Genomic DNA, 19,679 nt, shown 5'->3' on the forward strand with positions numbered 1-19,679 from the left:
TTTTGGGGGTTTTGCATTGCTTTGACCGCTTTCAAGCGCTCGTACTAAGACCGAAGCAATTGTTAACGCTGTGATAGCACCACATTCTGTCGACATAGCTCAGAAAGCACTAGAAGACATACCTTACTGTGGTGTTTCTACTGATGGGAGCAATCACGGTGCTGTGGAAATATTCCCTCTGCTTATTCAGTATTTTGATTGGAAGAATGGTGGCGTGCAAAGTAAATTAGTCGAAGTTAAAAACACTCCAAATGAGACAGCTGATACGATCGCGCAATACATCAAAGAAACACTGGAAAATAATGGGATTTTTTCCAAATATATTGCATTTACAGTAGGGTGACCATACGTCCTCTTTTTCCCGGACATGTCCTCTTTTTGGAAAACTAAAATTTGGTCACCCTAAATTATGCCAATCTGTATGTGGGGTTGTTAGAGAAGAATGTGATTGTCAGCCCTAACAATCCATTCTAGCAGCTCATCAGGCTCTGAAAAAGTCTTCATTGATGACGTGTTCCATCTATTCCAGGGGACAGCAGAGGAACTTCATCGATTCCACTCCTTCATCAATACAAGCAGTAAACATCTGAAATTCACCCTCACCTTTGATAAGCATGAAACAAGTTACCCGATGGTTGGACAATACTTTTCTCGTTAATCATCTTAAATATTTCAACTGGAAATCAACCAATCCTCCATTGTTAACGCAGTGGAAAGGTCAAATGCTTTATTATCTACACATGTAAAGTGGGTGAGACGGAGAGAAATAAAATGGTTAGGTTATGGTAAAGTTTATAAAAGATCAAATAAAATATTTTTCCCAAAAATTGTTTTAAGTCCCAATGCAAAGTTACACCTCACTGTTCTATTTTTGGAGTTATTACATAAAACCAATAAGAATTCAGAAGAATGCCAAAGGCAGGTGTGATGTAATATGGAAGACCGGTCTATTCCCTGTGATGTAAACAACAACAGAAAGAACTTCAAATTAAACCAATCGTTTAAACCAACGTTTTGGAAATACATAACGCTATCTAACCAAATATCAAAGAATGTTAGCTATATGCAGTTATCTTAGCCAGCCAGCTAACATTAGCTATTTAGCCAACTAGTTATGGTCAGCGAGCTGGAGCCCAACTACAAGAGACCAGTTAGAACCCGATTAACAAAACCCAACTAAAACATAACTGCAGATCAAAAGAGCAGAGACATACAGAATGATGGCTGGGAAAATCCTCAACATCCAAAATAGATAGATTCCAGAAGTCAGTCAGCTAGTGCGCTAGCAGTAAGCCAAGGTGGAAAAAGTGACAAAACTCCCGTAGTCGACTTCACAGAGAACATGCTGAAAAGTAGTGATGGGGAAACAAAGCTTCCTGAAGCATTGACGCTTTTCAGCCTGTTGTGTCAACAAAAAAACCAAAAAAACGAGCAAGCAGGTTGATATCCCACGGCAAGAGGCACCAGAGCTACTGTGCTAACGGGTTCCCTCTAGATAACACAACCACACAGTTCATGAAAAGCATGAGGTGTGACTAACGTTTACAAGCTTGAGCTAGATATCAACCTAGTGTGACCTTCCTGGTCCCGTCTCTCAAGTCAGTGAGTCAACACAGGAAGGAGCAATGGATGGATAGTTCATTTATTTCCAAAGCTGAAATGATGGGACACACACAGTATGGATGAATGATCAGTAGTGACGGGATATAAATAGCACTCCCACAGCAATTCTCCATAAATCTGCCCTATAATATACTAACAAAAAACAATCAAGATGTCTGTCAAAGTTATTATGATCATATAGTGGATTTAACAGTTCCTAATAATTCCTAATTTACTATAATAAAATAAATACATAGTTTCCATGTGTAATCTCATATTCACAACATCAGAATAAACTGTCATCCATTTTAGTATCAAAATATATCAAATTAACCTGAAATATTACTCAACGTCCCCCTCTGGTGGTGAAGAAGTATAATCCACCTAAACTAACAGAACCGGCTGATAAACTGGCTGGTGTTCATGAGTTTATAAAACACATACTTTATACATGTCATAAATTACCTGCATTGATGAGACACACAGTGTGGATGAATGATCAGTAGTCGACAGGATATAAATAGCACTCCTAAAGAAGATGCAGTGTGGATGAATGATCAGGATATAAATAGCACTCCTAAAGAAGATGCAGTGTGGATGAATGATCAGGATATAAATAGCACTCCTAAAGAAGATGCAGTGTGGATGAATGATCAGTAGTCGACAGGATATAAATAGCACTCCTAAAGAAGATGCAGTGTGGATGAATGATCAGGATATAAATAGCACTCCTAAAGAAGATGCAGTGTGGATGAATGATCAGTATATAAATAGCACTCCGGAAGAAGATGCAGTGTGGATGAATGATCAGGATATAAATAGCACTCCTAAAGAAGATGCAGTGTGGATGAATGATCAGGATATAAATAGCATTCCTAAAGAAGATGCAGTGTGGATGAATGATCAGGATATGAATAGCACTCCTAAAGAAGATGCAGTGTGGATGAATGATCAGGATATAAATAGCACTCCTAAAGAAGATGCAGTGTGGATGAATGATCAGGATATAAATAGCACTCCTATAGAAGATGCAGTGTGGATGAATGATCAGGATATAAATAGCACTCCTAAAGAAGATGCAGTGTGGATGAATGATCAGGATATAAATAGCACTCCTAAAGAAGATGCAGTGTGGATGAATGATCAGGATATAAATAGCACTCCTAAAGAAGATGCAGTGTGGATGAATGATCAGGATATAAATAGCACTCCTAAAGAAGATGCAGTGTGGATGAATGATCAGTAGTCGACAGGATATAAATAGCACTCCTAAAGAAGATGCAGTGTGGATGAATGATCAGGATATAAATAGCACTCCTAAAGAAGATGCAGTGTGGATGAATGATCAGGATATAAATAGCACTCCTAAAGAAGATGCAGTGTGGATGAATGATCAGGATATAAATAGCACTCCTAAAGAAGATGCAGTGTGGATGAATGATCAGTAGTCGACAGGATATAAATAGCACTCCTAAAGAAGATGCAGTGTGGATGAATGATCAGGATATAAATAGCACTCCTAAAGAAGATGCAGTGTGGATGAATGATCAGGATATAAATAGCACTCCTAAAGAAGATGCAGTGTGGATGAATGATCAGGATATAAATAGCACTCCTAAAGAAGATGCAGTGTGGATGAATGATCAGGATATAAATAGCACTCCTAAAGAAGATGCAGTGTGGATGAATGATCAGGATATAAATAGCACTCCTAAAGAAGATGCAGTGTGGATGAATGATCAGGATATTAATAGCACTCCTATAGATGATGCAGTGTGGATGAATGATCAGAATATAAATAGCACTCCTATAGAAGATGCAGTGTGGATGAATGATCAGGATATAAATAGCACTCCTAAAGAAGATGCAGTGTGGATGAATGATCAGGATATAAATAGCACTCCTAAAGAAGATGCAGTGTGGATGAATGATCAGGATATAAATAGCACTCCTAAAGAAGATGCAGTGTGGATGAATGATCAGGATATAAATAGCACTCCTAAAGAAGACGCAGTGTGGATGAATGATCAGGATATAAATAGCACTCCTATAGAAGATGCAGTGTGGATGAATGATCAGGATATAAATAGCACTCCTAAAGAAGATGCAGTGTGGATGAATGATCAGGATATAAATAGCACTCCTAAAGAAGACGCAGTGTGGATGAATGATCAGTAGTGACAGGATATAAATAGCACTCCTAAAGAAGACGCAGTGTGGATGAATGATCAGTAGTCGACAGGATATAAATAGCACTCCTAAAGAAGATGCAGTGTGGATGAATGATCAGGATATAAATAGCACTCCTAAAGAAGACGCAGTGTGGATGAATGATCAGTAGTCGACAGGATATAAATAGCACTCCTAAAGAAGATGCAGTGTGGATGAATGATCAGGATATTAATAGCACTCCTAAAGAAGATGCAGTGTGGATGAATGATCAGGATATAAATAGCACTCCTAAAGAAGATGCAGTGTGGATGAATGATCAGGATATAAATAGCACTCCTAAAGAAGATGCAGTGAGGATGAATGATCAGGATATAAATAGCACTCCTAAAGAAGATGCATTTTCCAGTTTGCTACCAACTTGATAGAGGGAACTTTAGCATAAAACCCACATGGAAAACTGAGATTCGGCAAATAACATATAAAGAGAGGCCAAACCAACAACAGAAGTTACTAAAACATAAATTGCTAATTTATGATTTAAAAAGTGGATGGTTTATGATCTAATGTCAACTTCATACATTTCTATCCCAGGACCACTCAATTTTCAAATTCTCCATAAATCTGCTTTGGATTACCCAGAATCCCATACCTTTATCACTGACTGTAATGTAAAGACACGAGCAGCGATCTAAGGTCCTGCATCTCAGTGCTAGAGGCATCACTACAGACCCTGGTTCAAAACTAGGCTGTATCATAACAGGCCGTGACAGGGAGTCCCATAGGGCAACGCACAGTGGCCCAGCATCGTCTGGGTTAGGGTTTGGCAGGGGTTTGGCCGGGGTTTGGCAGGGGTTTGGCCGTCATTGTAAATAAGAATTTGTTCTTAGCTGGCTTGCCTGGTTAAATAATGGTTAAATACATTTTTTAAATGTAACTTCATTACACCGTTACACTGGCATACAAACTCGGTAGCATAGAGTTGATAATACATATGACGTTGGGAAATAGTGCATTGTGGGTAGTTTAGAAGATTTCCCGAAATAAGTTAATACATTTGTAATAATGCAAAAACATAGCTGTTTGTACTTATAGGTAACCATATCGTGACTACAACTAGCTTACTAGGTCTTTAACCACACTGTGTTGTTACGCTGGTGAGTAAAAACTCATGCTTCCTACACTTTAACTTTTTGTCTGACAATAAAATAAACATTTTACTCAACTGCGTTACCCACTCCAGTCAGCAGATGGCGGTCTGGGAATTTAAGGTAATGCTGTGGTGTGACGTATAATCTAGTGGACGGAAAGCTTCTTTCAACAGTAGCAACAGTTAGTCAGACACCACGGTAGCTCGCTAGACAAAATAGCCGAACAATAAAGCTCTTTAGATGCTTTAGTGTATATTAGCCACTGTGTTTTAAACCCACTTCTGTCGTCTAGTTAGTTATCCGATTTAATTTCATATTTACGGTGTTTTTGTTATTGGTCAGCTAGCGGGCTGGTTAAGTTAGCATTAGCCTAGCTAGCTAACATCCCCGACCATGTGCTCACTAAGCTACTCTCCTCCTGCTAAAGAAGATGTCTGCTGGACGGAGAAAGAAGCTCTCGTCAAAGAGGAGGAGGAAGAGGAGGCTGTTTCAATACACAAACAAGTAGAGGGTGAGGCTGTTACCGTGAAAGAAGAAGAGAAAGATGTTACAGTGAAAGAAGAGGAAGACGTGTTCAGAGTGAAAGAGGAGGAGGATGTTACAGTAAAAGAAGAGGAGGATGCAGTTTTTGGAGTGAAAGAGGAGGAGGGGGAGATGACTCACATCGAAGAAGGAAGAAGAGGAAGAATCTGGATTTCTGGGCCCGGTTTCCCAAAGGCATGTTAAGGCATCCAATGGTTCTAACGATGAACGGGCCCTGATTAACACTAGTAAGTACTGTCTTAAATACAGAGGCACAAACTCTGCAGTTGTTTAACTGATGTGTGGTGTTAAAGGGGAAATCTGCAATTGTTACATCCATATTGTGACTTTTTAATGATTTTTTTTATAGCCATGTATTCTTGAAGAATATAACACGTCTCATGACCTTAGTTCAACTGTTGTACCCCATCAGAACCCCAAATAAGCTTTTTTTACTCTAATGTCTAGAAACAATGTAAATCAACACTGTATAGCCTCAACATGGTTAAAACTATAATGTTGATATCATGGATGGTCAGTCCTTGCATCCATAGGTCTGTCTGTCTGTAGTTACTTTTCTCCAACCCCATCATCATCTTATTACCAAAACAGTGGTGGAATTACAGATTTGTTATTGTTTGAACTGCAGATTGCTGGGTTGTGTGGGTTTTTAAACAGCAACAAAATGGCTGCCCAGAGGCTTGGTTTGGTAAACAGCTGAGGGATGGGGGAAGGAGAAGTGTAACCACTCTCAAATTCATAGAGAAAGCTATTGTAGCAACCGTAACCCAACACCTAGCGACCTCGTCAAGAAGTTCAGACATCTTGGCGTAACAGTTATAAGGTGTTGTCTTGACAGTCGCTGGATCCAGGATTGAGTTCAGCTCAGGACTACCCCCTGAATGGACTACACTATAAATACAAAGACTGGCCATCCATGATGTTATAATGATAGTTTAACCAGGTTTCTAGGCTATATAGTATATTCTAGAATTCATCCATGATGTCATAATGATAGTTTAACCAGGTTTCTAGGCTATATAGTATATTCTAGAATTCATCCATGATGTTATAATGATAGTTTAACCAGGTTTCTAGGCTATATAGTATATTCTAGAATTCATCCATGATGTCATAATGATAGTTTAACCAGGTTTCTAGGCTATATAGTATATTCTAGAATTCATCCATGATGTCATAATGATAGTTTAACCAGGTTTCTAGAATATATAGTATATTCTAGAATTCATCCATTATGTCATAATGATTGTTTAACCAGGTTTCTAGGCTATATAGTATATTCTAGAATTCATCCATGATGTCATAATGATAGTTTAACCAGGTTACTAGGCTATATAGTATATTCTAGAATTCATCCATGATGTCATAATGATTGTTTAACCAGGTTTCTAGGCTATATAGTATATTCTAGAATTCATCCATGATGTCATATTGATAGTTTAACCAGGTTTCTAGGCTATATAGTATATTATAGAATTACCAGTGTAGATTTCCTGTGCGGGTCAAATTATTACAGCTGTTGATAAGTCATTGTATAATATTCAGCCAATTGTTTTTCATGTCATTACATTAAAGGCGAAACATACCTAGATTCAATAACATTCATGCATTGGTTTGAAACCTTTGTTTTAAACCCTTCTCAAATTTGGAGCCTTGACGGGTTTGTAAAAAACGGTTTGTCAAAAAACACTTATTTATTTAAATGTAACCTTTATTTAACTAGGCAAGTCAGTTAAGAACAAATTCTTATTTCCAATGATGGCCTACCCCGGACGACGCTGGGCCAATTGTGCACCACCCTATGGGACTCCCAATCACGGCCGGTTGTGATACAGCCTGTAGTGACGCCTCTAGCACTGAGATGCAGTGTCTTAGACCGCTGTGCCACTCGGGAGCCCCAACATCATGTTCTAGTGCTGTCCCCACCTAAAATACATCTTGGTCAACCAAGAGTCATCTGTTCTTTCTACCAATCGCTCCATGTGTTTTAATAAAATGAACTATATGTACGTAACTTGTCTGATGCTTTAAATAAGCCCCTTTCAAAAAATGTAGAACTAAGAACAGATATAGCCCTTGGTTCACTCCATACCTGACTGCCCTCGACCAGCACAAAAACATCCTGTGGCGTACTGCACTAGCATTGAATACTGCCCACGATATGCAACTTTTCAGGGAAGTCAGGAACCAATTCACAGTCAGTTAGGAAAGCAAAGGCTAGCTTTTTCAAACAGAAAGTTTTGGGACACTGTAAGGTCCATGGAGAATAAGAGCACCTCCTCCCAGCTGCCCACTGCACTGAGGCTAGGAAACACTCACCACCGATAACTCCACAATAATTGAGAATTTCAATTAGCATTTCCCGACGGCTGGCCATGCTTTCCTCCTGGCTACCCCAACCCCGGCCAACAGCTCCCCACCCCCCGCAGCTACTTGCCCAAACCTCCCCATCTTCTCCTTCACCCAAATCCAGATAGCTGATGTTCTGAAAGAGTTGCAAAACCTGGACCCTCTCTTTCTAAAATTATCCGCCGCCATTGTGGCAACCCCTATTACTAGTCTGTTCAACCTCACTTTCGTATCGTCCGAGATTCCTAAAGATTGGAACACTTCCGCGGTCATCCCCCTCTTCAAAGGGGGTGACACTCTAGACCCAAACTGTTACAGACCTAGATCCATCATGCCCTGCCTTTCTAAAGTCATCAACATCCAAGTTAGCAAACAGATCACTGACCATTTCGAATCTCACCGTACCTTCTCCGCTGTGCAATCCGGTTTCCGAGCTGGACACGGGTGCACCTCAGCCACACTCAAGGTACTAAACGATATCATAACCGCCATCGATAAAAGACAGTACTGTACAGCCCTCTTCTTCGACCTGGCCAAGGCTTTCGACTCTGTCAATCACTGTATTCTTATCGGCAGACTCAACAGTCTTGGTTTCTCAAATGACTGACTCGCCTGGTTCACCAACTACTTCTTAGATAGAATTCAATGTGTCAAATCGGAGGGCCTGTTGTCCGGACCTCTGGCAGTCTCTGTGGGGGTACCACAGGGTTCAATTCTCGGACCGGCTCTTTTCTCTGTATATACCGACGATGTTGCTCTTGCTGCGGGTGATTCCTTGATCCACCTCTACTCAGACGACACCATTCTGTATACATCTGGCCCTTCTTTGGACACTGTGTTAACCTCTCTAGGGTAGGGGGCAGTATTTTCACGGCCGGATAAAAAACGTACCCGATTTAAACTGGTTACTGCTCTTTTCCAGAAACGAGAATATGCATATAATTAGTAGATTTGGATAGCAAACACTCTAAAGTTTATAAAACTGTTTGAATGGTGTCTGTGAGTATAACAGAACTCATATGGCAGGCCAAAACATGAGAAGATTTCATACAGGAAGTGCCCTCTCTGACCATTTCTTGTGCTTCTGTAGCATCTCTGTCGAAAATACAGGATCTCTGCTGTAACGTGACAATTTCTAAGGCTCCCATAGGCTCTCTGAAGGTGCCAGAAAGTGGAATGAGATCTCTGCTGTCTCTGGGCTAGGTACAGGAGTGCTGTTTGTGAGGGGTCAGGCTGGTGGCTCAGAGACAGGAGATGCGCGGCCCCGAGAAGTGGCCATGTTTTTCTTTCAGCCTTTGACCGAAAACAACTACGCCCGGTTGGAATATTATCGCTATTTTACGAGAAAAATAGCATAAAAATTGATTTTAAACAGCGTAATGGAATATTTTGAAATTTTTTGTCACGACATACATCATATGAATCACATAAAGTCATATGTTTGAGAAATTGAAGTAATAGCATTTTTAAGGTTTTTCGTATTTCGCGCCACTCGATTCCACTGGCTGTTGACTAGGTGGGACGATTCGTCCCACATACCCGAGAGAGGTTAACCTGTCTAGGCGAGGTCAACAGCCAGTGGAATCGCGTGTCGTGAAATACAAATACCTCAAAAATGCTATAACTTAAATTTCTCAAACATATGATTATTTTACACCATTTTAACCTGTTAGGGCTAGGGGGCAGCATTGACACGGCTGGATAAAAAACATACCCGATTTAATCTGGTTACCACTCCTACCCAGTAACTAGAATATGCATATACTTATTACATATGGATAGAAAACACCCTACATTTTCTAAAACTGTTTGAATGGTGTCTGTGAGTATAACAGAACTCAAATGGCTGGTCAAAACCTGAGAGATTCCTTTACAGGAAGTGGCCTGTCTGACCATTTGTTGAACTTCTTTTCCATCTCTATCATTTACTAAGGATCTCTGCTCTAACGTGACACTTCCCACGTCGTCCATAGGCGCTCAGAGCCCGGGAAAAAACAGAATGTCGTCATTCCAGCCCCAGGCTGAAACACATTATCGCCTTTCTCAAGTGGCCGATCAAGAGACACTGGCTTATGCGCGTGACCCCGACCGCCCCCGCCTTTGGGATTTTTTCCTCTGTTTGCCGAAAAGGAGATTCCCTGTCGGAATATTATCGCTTTTCTACGAGAAAAATGTCGTAAAAATTGATTTTAAACAGCGGTTGACATGCTTCGAAGTACGGTAATGGAATACTTAGAATTTTATTGTCACGAATTGCGCCATGCGCGTGACACTTCTTTACTATTTCGGATAGTGTCTGGAACGCACGAACAAAACGCCGCTATTCGGATATAACGATGGATTATTTTGGACCAAACCAACATTTGTTATTGAAGTAGCAGTCCTGGGTGTGTATTCTGACGAAGACAACAAAAGGTAATGAAACTTTTATAATAGTAAATATGATTATGGTGAGTGCTAAACTTGCCGGGTGTCTAAATAGCGAGCCCGTGATGCCTGGGCTATGTACTTAGAATATAGCAAAATGTGCTTTCACCAAAAAGCTATTTTAAAATCGGACATATCGAGTGCATAGAGGAGGTCTGTATCTATAATTCTTAAAATAATTGTTATGCTTTTTGTGAACGTTTATCGTGAGTAATTTAGTAAAATGTTAGCGAATTCCCCGGAAGTTTGCGGGGGGTATGCTAGTTCTGAACGTCACATGCTAATGTAAAAAGCTGGTTTTTGATATAAATATGAACTTGATTGAACAAAACATGCATGTATTGTATAACATAATGTCCTAGGGTTGTCATCTGATGAAGATCATCAAAGGTGAGTGCTGCATTTAGCTGTCTTCTGGGTTTTGGTGACATTATATGCTGGCTTGAAAAATGGGTGTCTGATTATTTCTGGCTTGGTACTCTGCTGACATAATCTAATGTTTTGCTTTCGTTGTAAAGCCTTTTTGAAATCGGACAGTGTGGTTAGATTAACGAGAGTCTTGTCTTTAAATGGCTGTAAAATAGTAATATGTTTGAGAAATTTAAGTAATAGGATTTTTAAGGTTTTGAAAATCGCGCCACAGGATAGCAGTGGCTGTTACGTAGGTGGGACGAATTCGTCCCGCCTAGCCTAGAGAGGTTAAAGACAAGACTCGTTAATCTAACCACATTGTCCGATTTCAAATAGGCTTTACAGCGAAAGCAAAACATTAGATTGTCAGGAGAGTACCCAGCCAGAAATAATCAGACACCCATTTTTCAAGCTAGCATATAATGTCACAAAAACCAAAACCACAGCTAAATGCAGCACTAACCTTTGATGATCTTCATCAGATGACACTCCTTGGACATTATGTTATACAATACATGCATGTTTTGTTCAATCAAGTTCATATTTATATCAAAAACCAGCTTTTTACATTAGCATGTGACTTTCAGAACTAGCATACCCACCGAAAACTACCGGTGAATTTACTAAATTACTCACGATAAACGTTCACAAAAAACATAACAATTATTTTAAGATTTATAGATACAGAACTCCTTTATGCAATCGCGGTGTCCGCTTTTCGGTGAAAGCACATTTTGCAATATTCTGAGTAGATAGCCCGGCCATCACAGGCTAGCTATTTTGACACCTACCAATTTTGGCACTCACCAAACTGAGATTTACTATAAGAAAAATTGGATTACCTTTGCTGTTCTTCGTCAGAATGCACTCCCAGGACTTGTACTTTACACTCAATGTTGTTTTGGTTCCAAATAATCCATAGTTATATCCAAATAGCGGCGTTTTGTTCTTGAGTTCAAGACACTATCCGAAGGGTGATGCGCTGGCGCGTATCGTGACAAAAGATTTCAAAATATTCCATTACTGCACTTCGAAGCATGTCAAACACTGTTTAAAATCAATTTTTATGCGATTTTTCTCGTAAAATAGCGATAATATTCCGACCGGGAGACATTGTTTTCGTTCAAAGACTGACAGAAGAAATGGTGTCTTCACGTGCATGCGCGCACCCGTGTCATTGTTCTCAGATCGACCACTATCCAAATGCGCTACTGTTTTTAGCCCAGGGACTACAGAGTCATCATTCAACATTCTGGCGCCTTCTGAGAGCCTATGGGAGCCTTAGAAAATGTCACGTTACAGCAGAGATCCTCTGTTTTCGATAAAGAGGCTATAGAAGGCCAAGAAATGGTCAGAGGGCACTTCCTGTATAGAATCTTCTCAGGTTTTGGCCTGCCATATGAGTTCTGTTATACTCTGACACCATTCAAACAGTTTTAGAAACTTTAGGTAGTTTTCTATCCAAAGCTAACAATTATATGCATATTCTAGTTTCTGGGCAGGAGTGATAACCAGATTAAATCGGGTAACATTTTTATCCGGCCGTGAAAATACTGCCCCCTATCCATAACAGATTAACAAACCTCCAAATGAGCTTCAATGCCATTCAATGCAATACCAAACTCCTTCTGTGGCCACCAACTGCTCTTAATTGCTAGTAAAATTAAATGCATGCTCTTCAACCAATCTTCTCTGCACCCGCCGCCTGACTAGCATCACTACTCTGGACGATTCTGACTTAGGTATTTGTTGTTGTCCACATATTCTAAGTGTCTGGTAAACTCTCCTTCCAGACTCATATTAAAATATTAAGCATCTCCAATCCAAAATTAAATCTAGAATTGGCTTCCTATTTCGCAAACAAAGCCTCCTTCACTCACACTGCCAAACATACCCTCGTAAAACTGACTATCTTATAAATCCTTGACTTCGGCGATGTCATTTTCAAAATAGCCTCCAACACTCTACTCAGCAAACTGGATGCAGTCTATCACAGTGCCATCCGTTTTGTCACCAATCCCCATATAGCACCCACCACTGCGAACAGTATGCTCTCGTCGACTGGCCCTCGCTACATATTCGTCGCAAAACCCACTGGCTCCAGGTCATCTACAAGTCTTTGCTAGGCCGCCTTAACTCAGCTCACTGGTCACCATAGCAACACCCACCCATAGCATGCGCTCCAGGAGGTATATCTCACTGGTCATCCCCAAAGCCAACACCTCCTTTGGCCGACTTTCCTTCCAGTCCTCTGCTGCCAATCACTGGAACAGGAAAAAAATGTATGCATTCACTACTGTAAGTCGCTCTGGATAAGAGCGTCTTCTAAATGACTAAAATGTAAAAAAATGGAAGGAATTGCAACAATCGCTGACTTTAAAGACTTATATCTCCCTCACTACCTTTAAGCATCAGCTATCTGAGCAGCTTACCGATCGCTGCAGCTGTACACAGCCCATCTGTAAATAGCCCATCCAACTGCCTACCTCATCCCCATGTTTTTATATACTTTTTTTGCTCTTTTGCACCCCAGTAACTCTACTTGCACATCATCTGCACATCTATCACTCCAGTGTTAACCTGTTTAGGATAGGGGGCAGTATTGACACGGCTGGATAAAAAACGTACCCGATTTAATCTGGTTACCACTCCTACCCAGTAACTAGAATATGCATATACTTATTACATATGGATAGAAAACACCCTAAAGTTTCTAAAACTGTTTGAATGGTGTCTGTGAATATAACAGAACTCATTTGGCAGGCAAAAACCTGACAAGGTTTCAGGCAGGAAGTGGCCTGTCTGACAAGGTGTCGTTCTTCTTGTCTCTGTTTATTGAAGAGTGAGGATCTTAGCTGTCCCGTGACACTTCCTACGGCTGCCATAGGGTCTCAGAAGGCGGCAAAAAGCTGAATCGTGGCTTTGCAGGCTCTGGCTGAAACAAAGTAGCGCGTTTGGGTAGTGGCTGGTTACAGTACTGTGAGACTCAGGCGCGTGCCCGCGTCGACCGAAAGCTTTGTTTACTTTCCTCAGTTTAGCTAAATGGACATTCCCGGTCGGAATATTATCGCTTTTTTACGAGAAAAATTGCATAAAAATGGATTTTAAACAGCGGTTGACATGCTTCGAAGTACGGTAATGGAATATTTAGATTTTTTTTGTCACGAATTGCGCCATGCGCGCGACCCTGATTTACCATTTCAGATAGTGTCTGGGACGCACGAACAAAACGCCGCTATTCGGATATAACGATGGATTATTTTGGACCAAACCAACATTTGTTATTGAAGTAGCAGTCCTGGGTGTGCATTCTGACGAAGACAACAAAATGTAATCAAACTTTTATAATAGTAAATATGATTATGGTGAGTGCTAAACTTGCCGGGTGTCTAAATAGCTAGCCCGTGATGCCTGGGCTATGTACTTAGAGTATTGCAAAATGTGCTTTCACCAAAAAGCTATTTTAAAATCGGACATATCTAGTGCATAGAGGAGGTCTGTATCTATAATTCTGAAAATAATTGTTATGCTTTTTGTGAACGTTTATCGTGAGTAATTTAGTAAAATGTTAGCGAATTCCTCCGGAAGTTTGCGGGGGGTATGCTAGTTCTGAACGTCACATGCTAATGTAAAAAGCTGGTTTTTGATATAAATATGAACTTGATTGAACAAAACATGCATGTATTGTATAACATAATGTCCTAGGGTTGTCATCTGATGAAGATCATCAAAGGTTAGTACTGCATTTAGCTGTCTTCTGGGTTTTTGTGACATTATATGCTAGCTTGAAAAATGGGTGTCTGATTATTTCTGGCTTGGTACTCTGCTGACATAATCTAATGTTTTGCTTTCGTTGTAAAGCCTTTTTGAAATCGGACAGTGTGGTTAGATTAACGAGAGTCTTGTCTTTAAATAGCTGTAAAATAGTCATTTGTTTGAGAAATTGAAGTAATAGGATTTTTAAGGTTTTGAAAATCGCGCCACAGGCTTCAAGTGGCTGTTACGTAGGTGGGACGAATTCGTCCCGCCTAGCCCATAGAGGTTAATTTGCTAAATTGTAATTACTCTGCTACTATGGCCTATTTATTGCCTTACCTCCTTAATCCATTTGCACACACTGTATATAGATTTTTCTGTCGTGTTATTGACTGTACGTTTGTTTATCCCACTTGTAACTCTGTGTTGTTTGTGTCGCACTGCTATGCTTTATCTTGGCCAGGTCGCAGTTGTAAATGAGAACTTGTTCTCAACTGGCCTACCTGGTTAAATAAATAAATAAAATCTTAACTTTATTGACAACACCCAAATGGATACTGTCATTAACGCAGTTCTTCAATAATTACACATAATTCTTAATGCTTTAGCAAACATTTTATTAAACAGGACATTCAAAAATATCCTTACAATTATAATCCAAAGTAGTGTGAAATGAACTCCTAAGCAACCTGGAAATGGAGGTTACTCCCCTGAGTTTTCCCCCATTCACATTCAGAATACATTGTGAAAAACTAAAATCTTTGCTCACCATTTTTGCTCCAGGCAGATATAGTACATCCGTAACTATCGGTTTCCTCATTAGCAGGGAGGAGTTTCTACAATCAAATTGCCCTCGTGCCGCAATTTTAGCAAACACAGAAAGGGGCCTATATTGGAGACCAAAAGTCGTCTGGCACACTGCTTAGAGTTTCAACAACATGAATAACTTATTTCTAGCCTACAATCATCGATGTTACTACTAATGTGAAAACAAGACCAAATATGAGTTTTCTTGCTCATTTTAAGACAATTGTCAAATTATTTTAACATTCATGACAGAAGTCAATTGTTGTCCAACATCATGGCTCCGCTGTTGGCATCACCTTTTACAGTGGATTACCGCTGTTGTGGGCCTTTAATCATCTGTCTGACTTTGTTGTTCACACAGGAGAGATATGGGACTATCGTGGATCCTCTGGGGAGCCTCAACAACCTCATGATGCTGAAGAGGCAGAGAAGAGTCTCTCCACATTAGGACACCTCAATAAACACCTGCAGACATCCACAGGGAAGAGAACTCACTGCTGCTCTGACTGTGGGAAGAGATTCACCTCCCCATCAGGCATTAAAATTCATCAGAGAATCCACACAGGAGAGAGACCTTATAGCTGTGATCAATGTGGGAAGAGTTTTACTACATTTGGCCATCTGGTATCACACCAGAGAATACACACAGGAGAGAAACCTTATAGCTGTGATCAATGTGGGAAGAGTTTTGGTGGATCTGGAGTGCTGACAGTGCACCAGAGAACACACACAGGAGAGAAACCTTATAGCTGTGACCAATGTGGGAAGAGTTTTGGTGGATCTGGAGTGCTGACAGTGCACCAGAGAACACACACAGGAGAGAAACCTTATATCTGTGGTCAATGTGGGAAGAGGTTTGCTGCATCTAGAACTCTGACTCTACACCAGAGAACACACACAGGAGAGAAATCTTATAGCTGTGGTCTTTGTGGGAAGAGTTTTGCTCTATCTCGCACTCTGACTCAACACCAGATAACACACACAGGAGAGAAACCATATAGCTGTGGTGAATGTGGGAAGAGTTTTACTACGTCTAGCTGTCGGACTTTACTCCAGCGGAGACACACAGGAGAGAAACCTTCTAGCTGTGTTCAATGTGGGAAGAGATACTCTGATAAAAGATATCTGATCAAACATCAGAAAATACATACATGAAGGAATTGTTTCATGATATCAATGAAATTAAATCTCACAATGTAGAATGTTTTAACATTGTAGAAGGTGTATTTTAATGATGTCACAATGTAGAACCCTAAACGTTTGTCCCCTGTTCTATTGATTTCAACATGATATGGATATTAGCCTCAGGGGGAAAATCCAGGCTCTGAAATGGAAGAGTTACTATTTATGAGATTTAACAAAAAGTGACTAACAAAAAAAGAGTTGTGTTACACTTACCATGTTGGTTACGCACTTGAATCAAAATGTATCTGGCTGTTTTCTACAAATTGTCCTCTAACCAGTGATGTACACATTATTCCCAGATTCCGTGTGGTTTTTGAGCTGTTAGTTTTAACAGGACTTGCAACCTCATCTCCCTCCTCTCGGCACAATTGATTTCAACATGATATCGATGAGTTATGACAAATAAGTGTTGTGTTCCTTTGTTTAGGGACCCCTAAATTTAACTGCATCACTCCAAAATGTAGCATTGTAGTTGATTATAATGTGAAATGGAAGTTGTTTTCTGTTGGTGGTGAGCAAACTTTTCCAACAAAAATATAGGATATATTTGTTGTCTTAAGGTGTTACAGGCTTTGGTTTTTCCATTTATGTTTTGAGGTTGGACTTTAGCACGTCTAGCTCGTTAGCACGTCTAGCTCGTTAGCAGGTCTAGCTCGTTAGCACGTAGGACGCACTGATTGGTGTCACCTCGTTAGTCAGTATGTGTTACACCTGTGCTGGCTTGTCCATCTCGTTAGTGGGAAGGTGTTTCACCTGAGCTGGTCCAGGTTCTATTTAAGAGTGTCTGGCCCAGTGCTCCAGTTGTCTTGATACATGTGGAGAGTCAACACCTTTAGTTGCTCCACCTTTTTGGTTTGTTTCCTGTCTTTAAGTTTGGTGTGGGTTTTTCTTTTGTTTGCCTCTTCTTGGGCAGATTTAGTGGGTCTCATGGTGGGTGTCTTTTAGGTCCCAGTTGTTGTTACTAGTCAACTTCCAGTGGACACCCCCATAGTGTCTTTCAGAGCCCCTCCTAAAAAACAAGTTATATTGTGGGTTGGATATAGCATATTGTTGATATTTTAATCAATGGCATTTCCTTACAATGCTCATTAGTCTTTCAGTTGTTATTGTTTTTTTATCCTCATAAAATTCATCAGAGAATCCACACAGGAGAGAAACCTTATAGCTGTACTCAATGTGGGAAGAGTTTTGGTCTATCTGGAAGTCTGACTGCACACCAGAGAACACACACAGGAGAGAAATCTTATAGCTGTGATCAATGTGGGAAGTGTTGCTGACAGTGCACCAGAGAACACACACAGGAGAGAAACGTTATATCTGTGGTCAATGTGGGAAGAGGTTTGCGGCATCTTTCACTCTGACTCTACACCAGAGAATACACACAGGAGAGAAACCTTATAGCTGTGGTCAATGTGGGAAGAGTTTTACTATATCTAGCACTCTGACTCAACACCAGAGAACACACACAGGAGAGAAACCTTATAGCTGTGGTCAATGTGGGAAGAGTTTTACTACATCTAGCACTCTGACTAAACACCAGAGAACACACACAGGAGAGAAACCTTATAGCTGTGGTCAATGTGGGAAAAGTTTTACTACATCTAGCACTCTGACTCAACACCAGAGAACACACACAGGAGAGAAACCTTATAGCTGTGGTCAATGTGGGAAGAGTTTTACTACATCTAGCACTCTGACTAAACACCAGAGAACACACACAGGAGAGAAACCTTATAGCTGTGATCAGTGTGACAAGAGATTCACAGATAAAAGACCTCTGATCAAACACCAGAAAATACATACATGAATGAGTTGTTTCATGATATCAATGAAATGTCACAATGTAGAATGTTTTAACATTGTAGAAGGAGTATTTTAATAGTGTCACAATGTAGAACCCTAAAAGTTTGTCCCCTGTTCTATTGATTTCAACATGATATGGATATTAACCTCAGGTGGAAAATCCAGGCTCTGAAATGGAAGAGTTACTATTTATGTGATTTAACAAAAAGTGACTAACACAAAAAGAGTTGTGTTACACTTACCATGTTGGTGACCCACTTGAATCAAAATGCAACACTTCAAAATGTAGCGAGCTGTTTTCTACAAATTGTCCTCTAACCAGGGATGTACACATTATCCCCAGATTCCGTGTGGTTTTTGAGCTGTTCGTTTTAACAGGACGTGCAACCTCATCTTCCTCCTTTCGCACAATTGTTGCCAGCAGCATACCACCCTGCATCCCACTGCTTGCTTGCTTCTGAAGCTAAGCAGGGTTGGTCCTGGTCAGTCCCTGGATGGGTGACCATATGCTGCTGGAAGTGGTGTTGGAGGGCCAGTCGGAGGCACTCTTTCCTCTGGTCTAAACAATATCCCAATGCCCCAGGGCAGTGACTGCCCAGTGTAGGGTGCAGTCTTTCGGATGGGACGTTAAACGGGTGTCCTGACTCTCTGAGGTCATTAAAGATCCCATTGCACTTATTATAAGAGTAGGGGTGTTAACCCCGGTGTCCTGGCTAAATTCCCAATCTGGCCCTCATACCATCACGGCCACCTAATCATCCCCAGCTTACAATTGGCTCATTCATCCCCCTCCTCTCCCCTGTAACTATTCCCCAGGTTGTTGCTGTAAATGAGAATGTGTTCTCAGTCAACTTAACTGGTAAAACAACGGTAAAAAGAAAAAAAAATCCACATGATATCGATGAGTTATGACAAATAAGTGTTGTGTTCCTTTGTTTAGGGACCCCTAAATTTAAATGCATCACTCCAAAATGTAGCTGACTGTCTTCTGCAGGTTGTCCTCTAATCAGCGAGGTAAAATATATCTCCCATTTCCATGTGTTGTTTAGTTGTGTTAGTTTTAACAGCACGTACAACCTGATTTCCCCCCTAATCGATATCAATGATTTATTGCTACTTGTCAAAACAACAGCGTTTCTGGTGCTTGTGCAGTTTATAAGGTGCTTGTTTTAAAAATTACAAGTAATATGATTATTGTGGCAGATGTTTGTGTATATAGCACATTTTATGTTTAGGTTTTCAATTTATCACAAACTGTTTCTGCATATTGGTTATTGATTTGGACACGTTAAAACTGTTTTGACATTGGGGATATCCCATCTAGCAAAATGACGTTGAAAATATGACTATGCAATCAAATATTTACATTTCATGTAACATTTAGTAGTGATAATTATTTATGCAACCAACTGACAATTTTTTTGGTACAATTATAATGACATTGTTGCCCTGTTTTTAGAATATCAGGGTTCATTC

The 19,679-nt window shown here is 40.3% G+C and overlaps 1 protein-coding gene and 1 pseudogene across 1 annotated transcript; both read left to right on the forward strand.

The window, feature by feature from the left end:
• Positions 1–909: 909 nt before the first annotated feature.
• LOC145877257 (uncharacterized) lies at positions 910–16,693 on the forward strand. Its single transcript, XM_082972558.1, has 2 exons — positions 910–922; positions 15,577–16,693. Exons 1-2 carry the CDS (start codon positions 910–912, stop codon positions 16,368–16,370), a joined length of 807 nt encoding a protein of 268 aa, XP_082828684.1. The 3' UTR covers positions 16,371–16,693.
• An 837-nt stretch (positions 16,694–17,530) lies between these two features.
• Positions 17,531–18,207, forward strand: LOC145877250 (uncharacterized; annotated as a pseudogene).
• The last annotated feature ends 1,472 nt before the right edge of the window (positions 18,208–19,679 follow it).

This window comes from Salmo salar, unplaced genomic scaffold, assembly GCF_965601325.2.
Source record: "Salmo salar unplaced genomic scaffold, fSalSal1 ptg000743l, whole genome shotgun sequence".
NCBI lineage: Eukaryota > Metazoa > Chordata > Actinopteri > Salmoniformes > Salmonidae > Salmo > Salmo salar.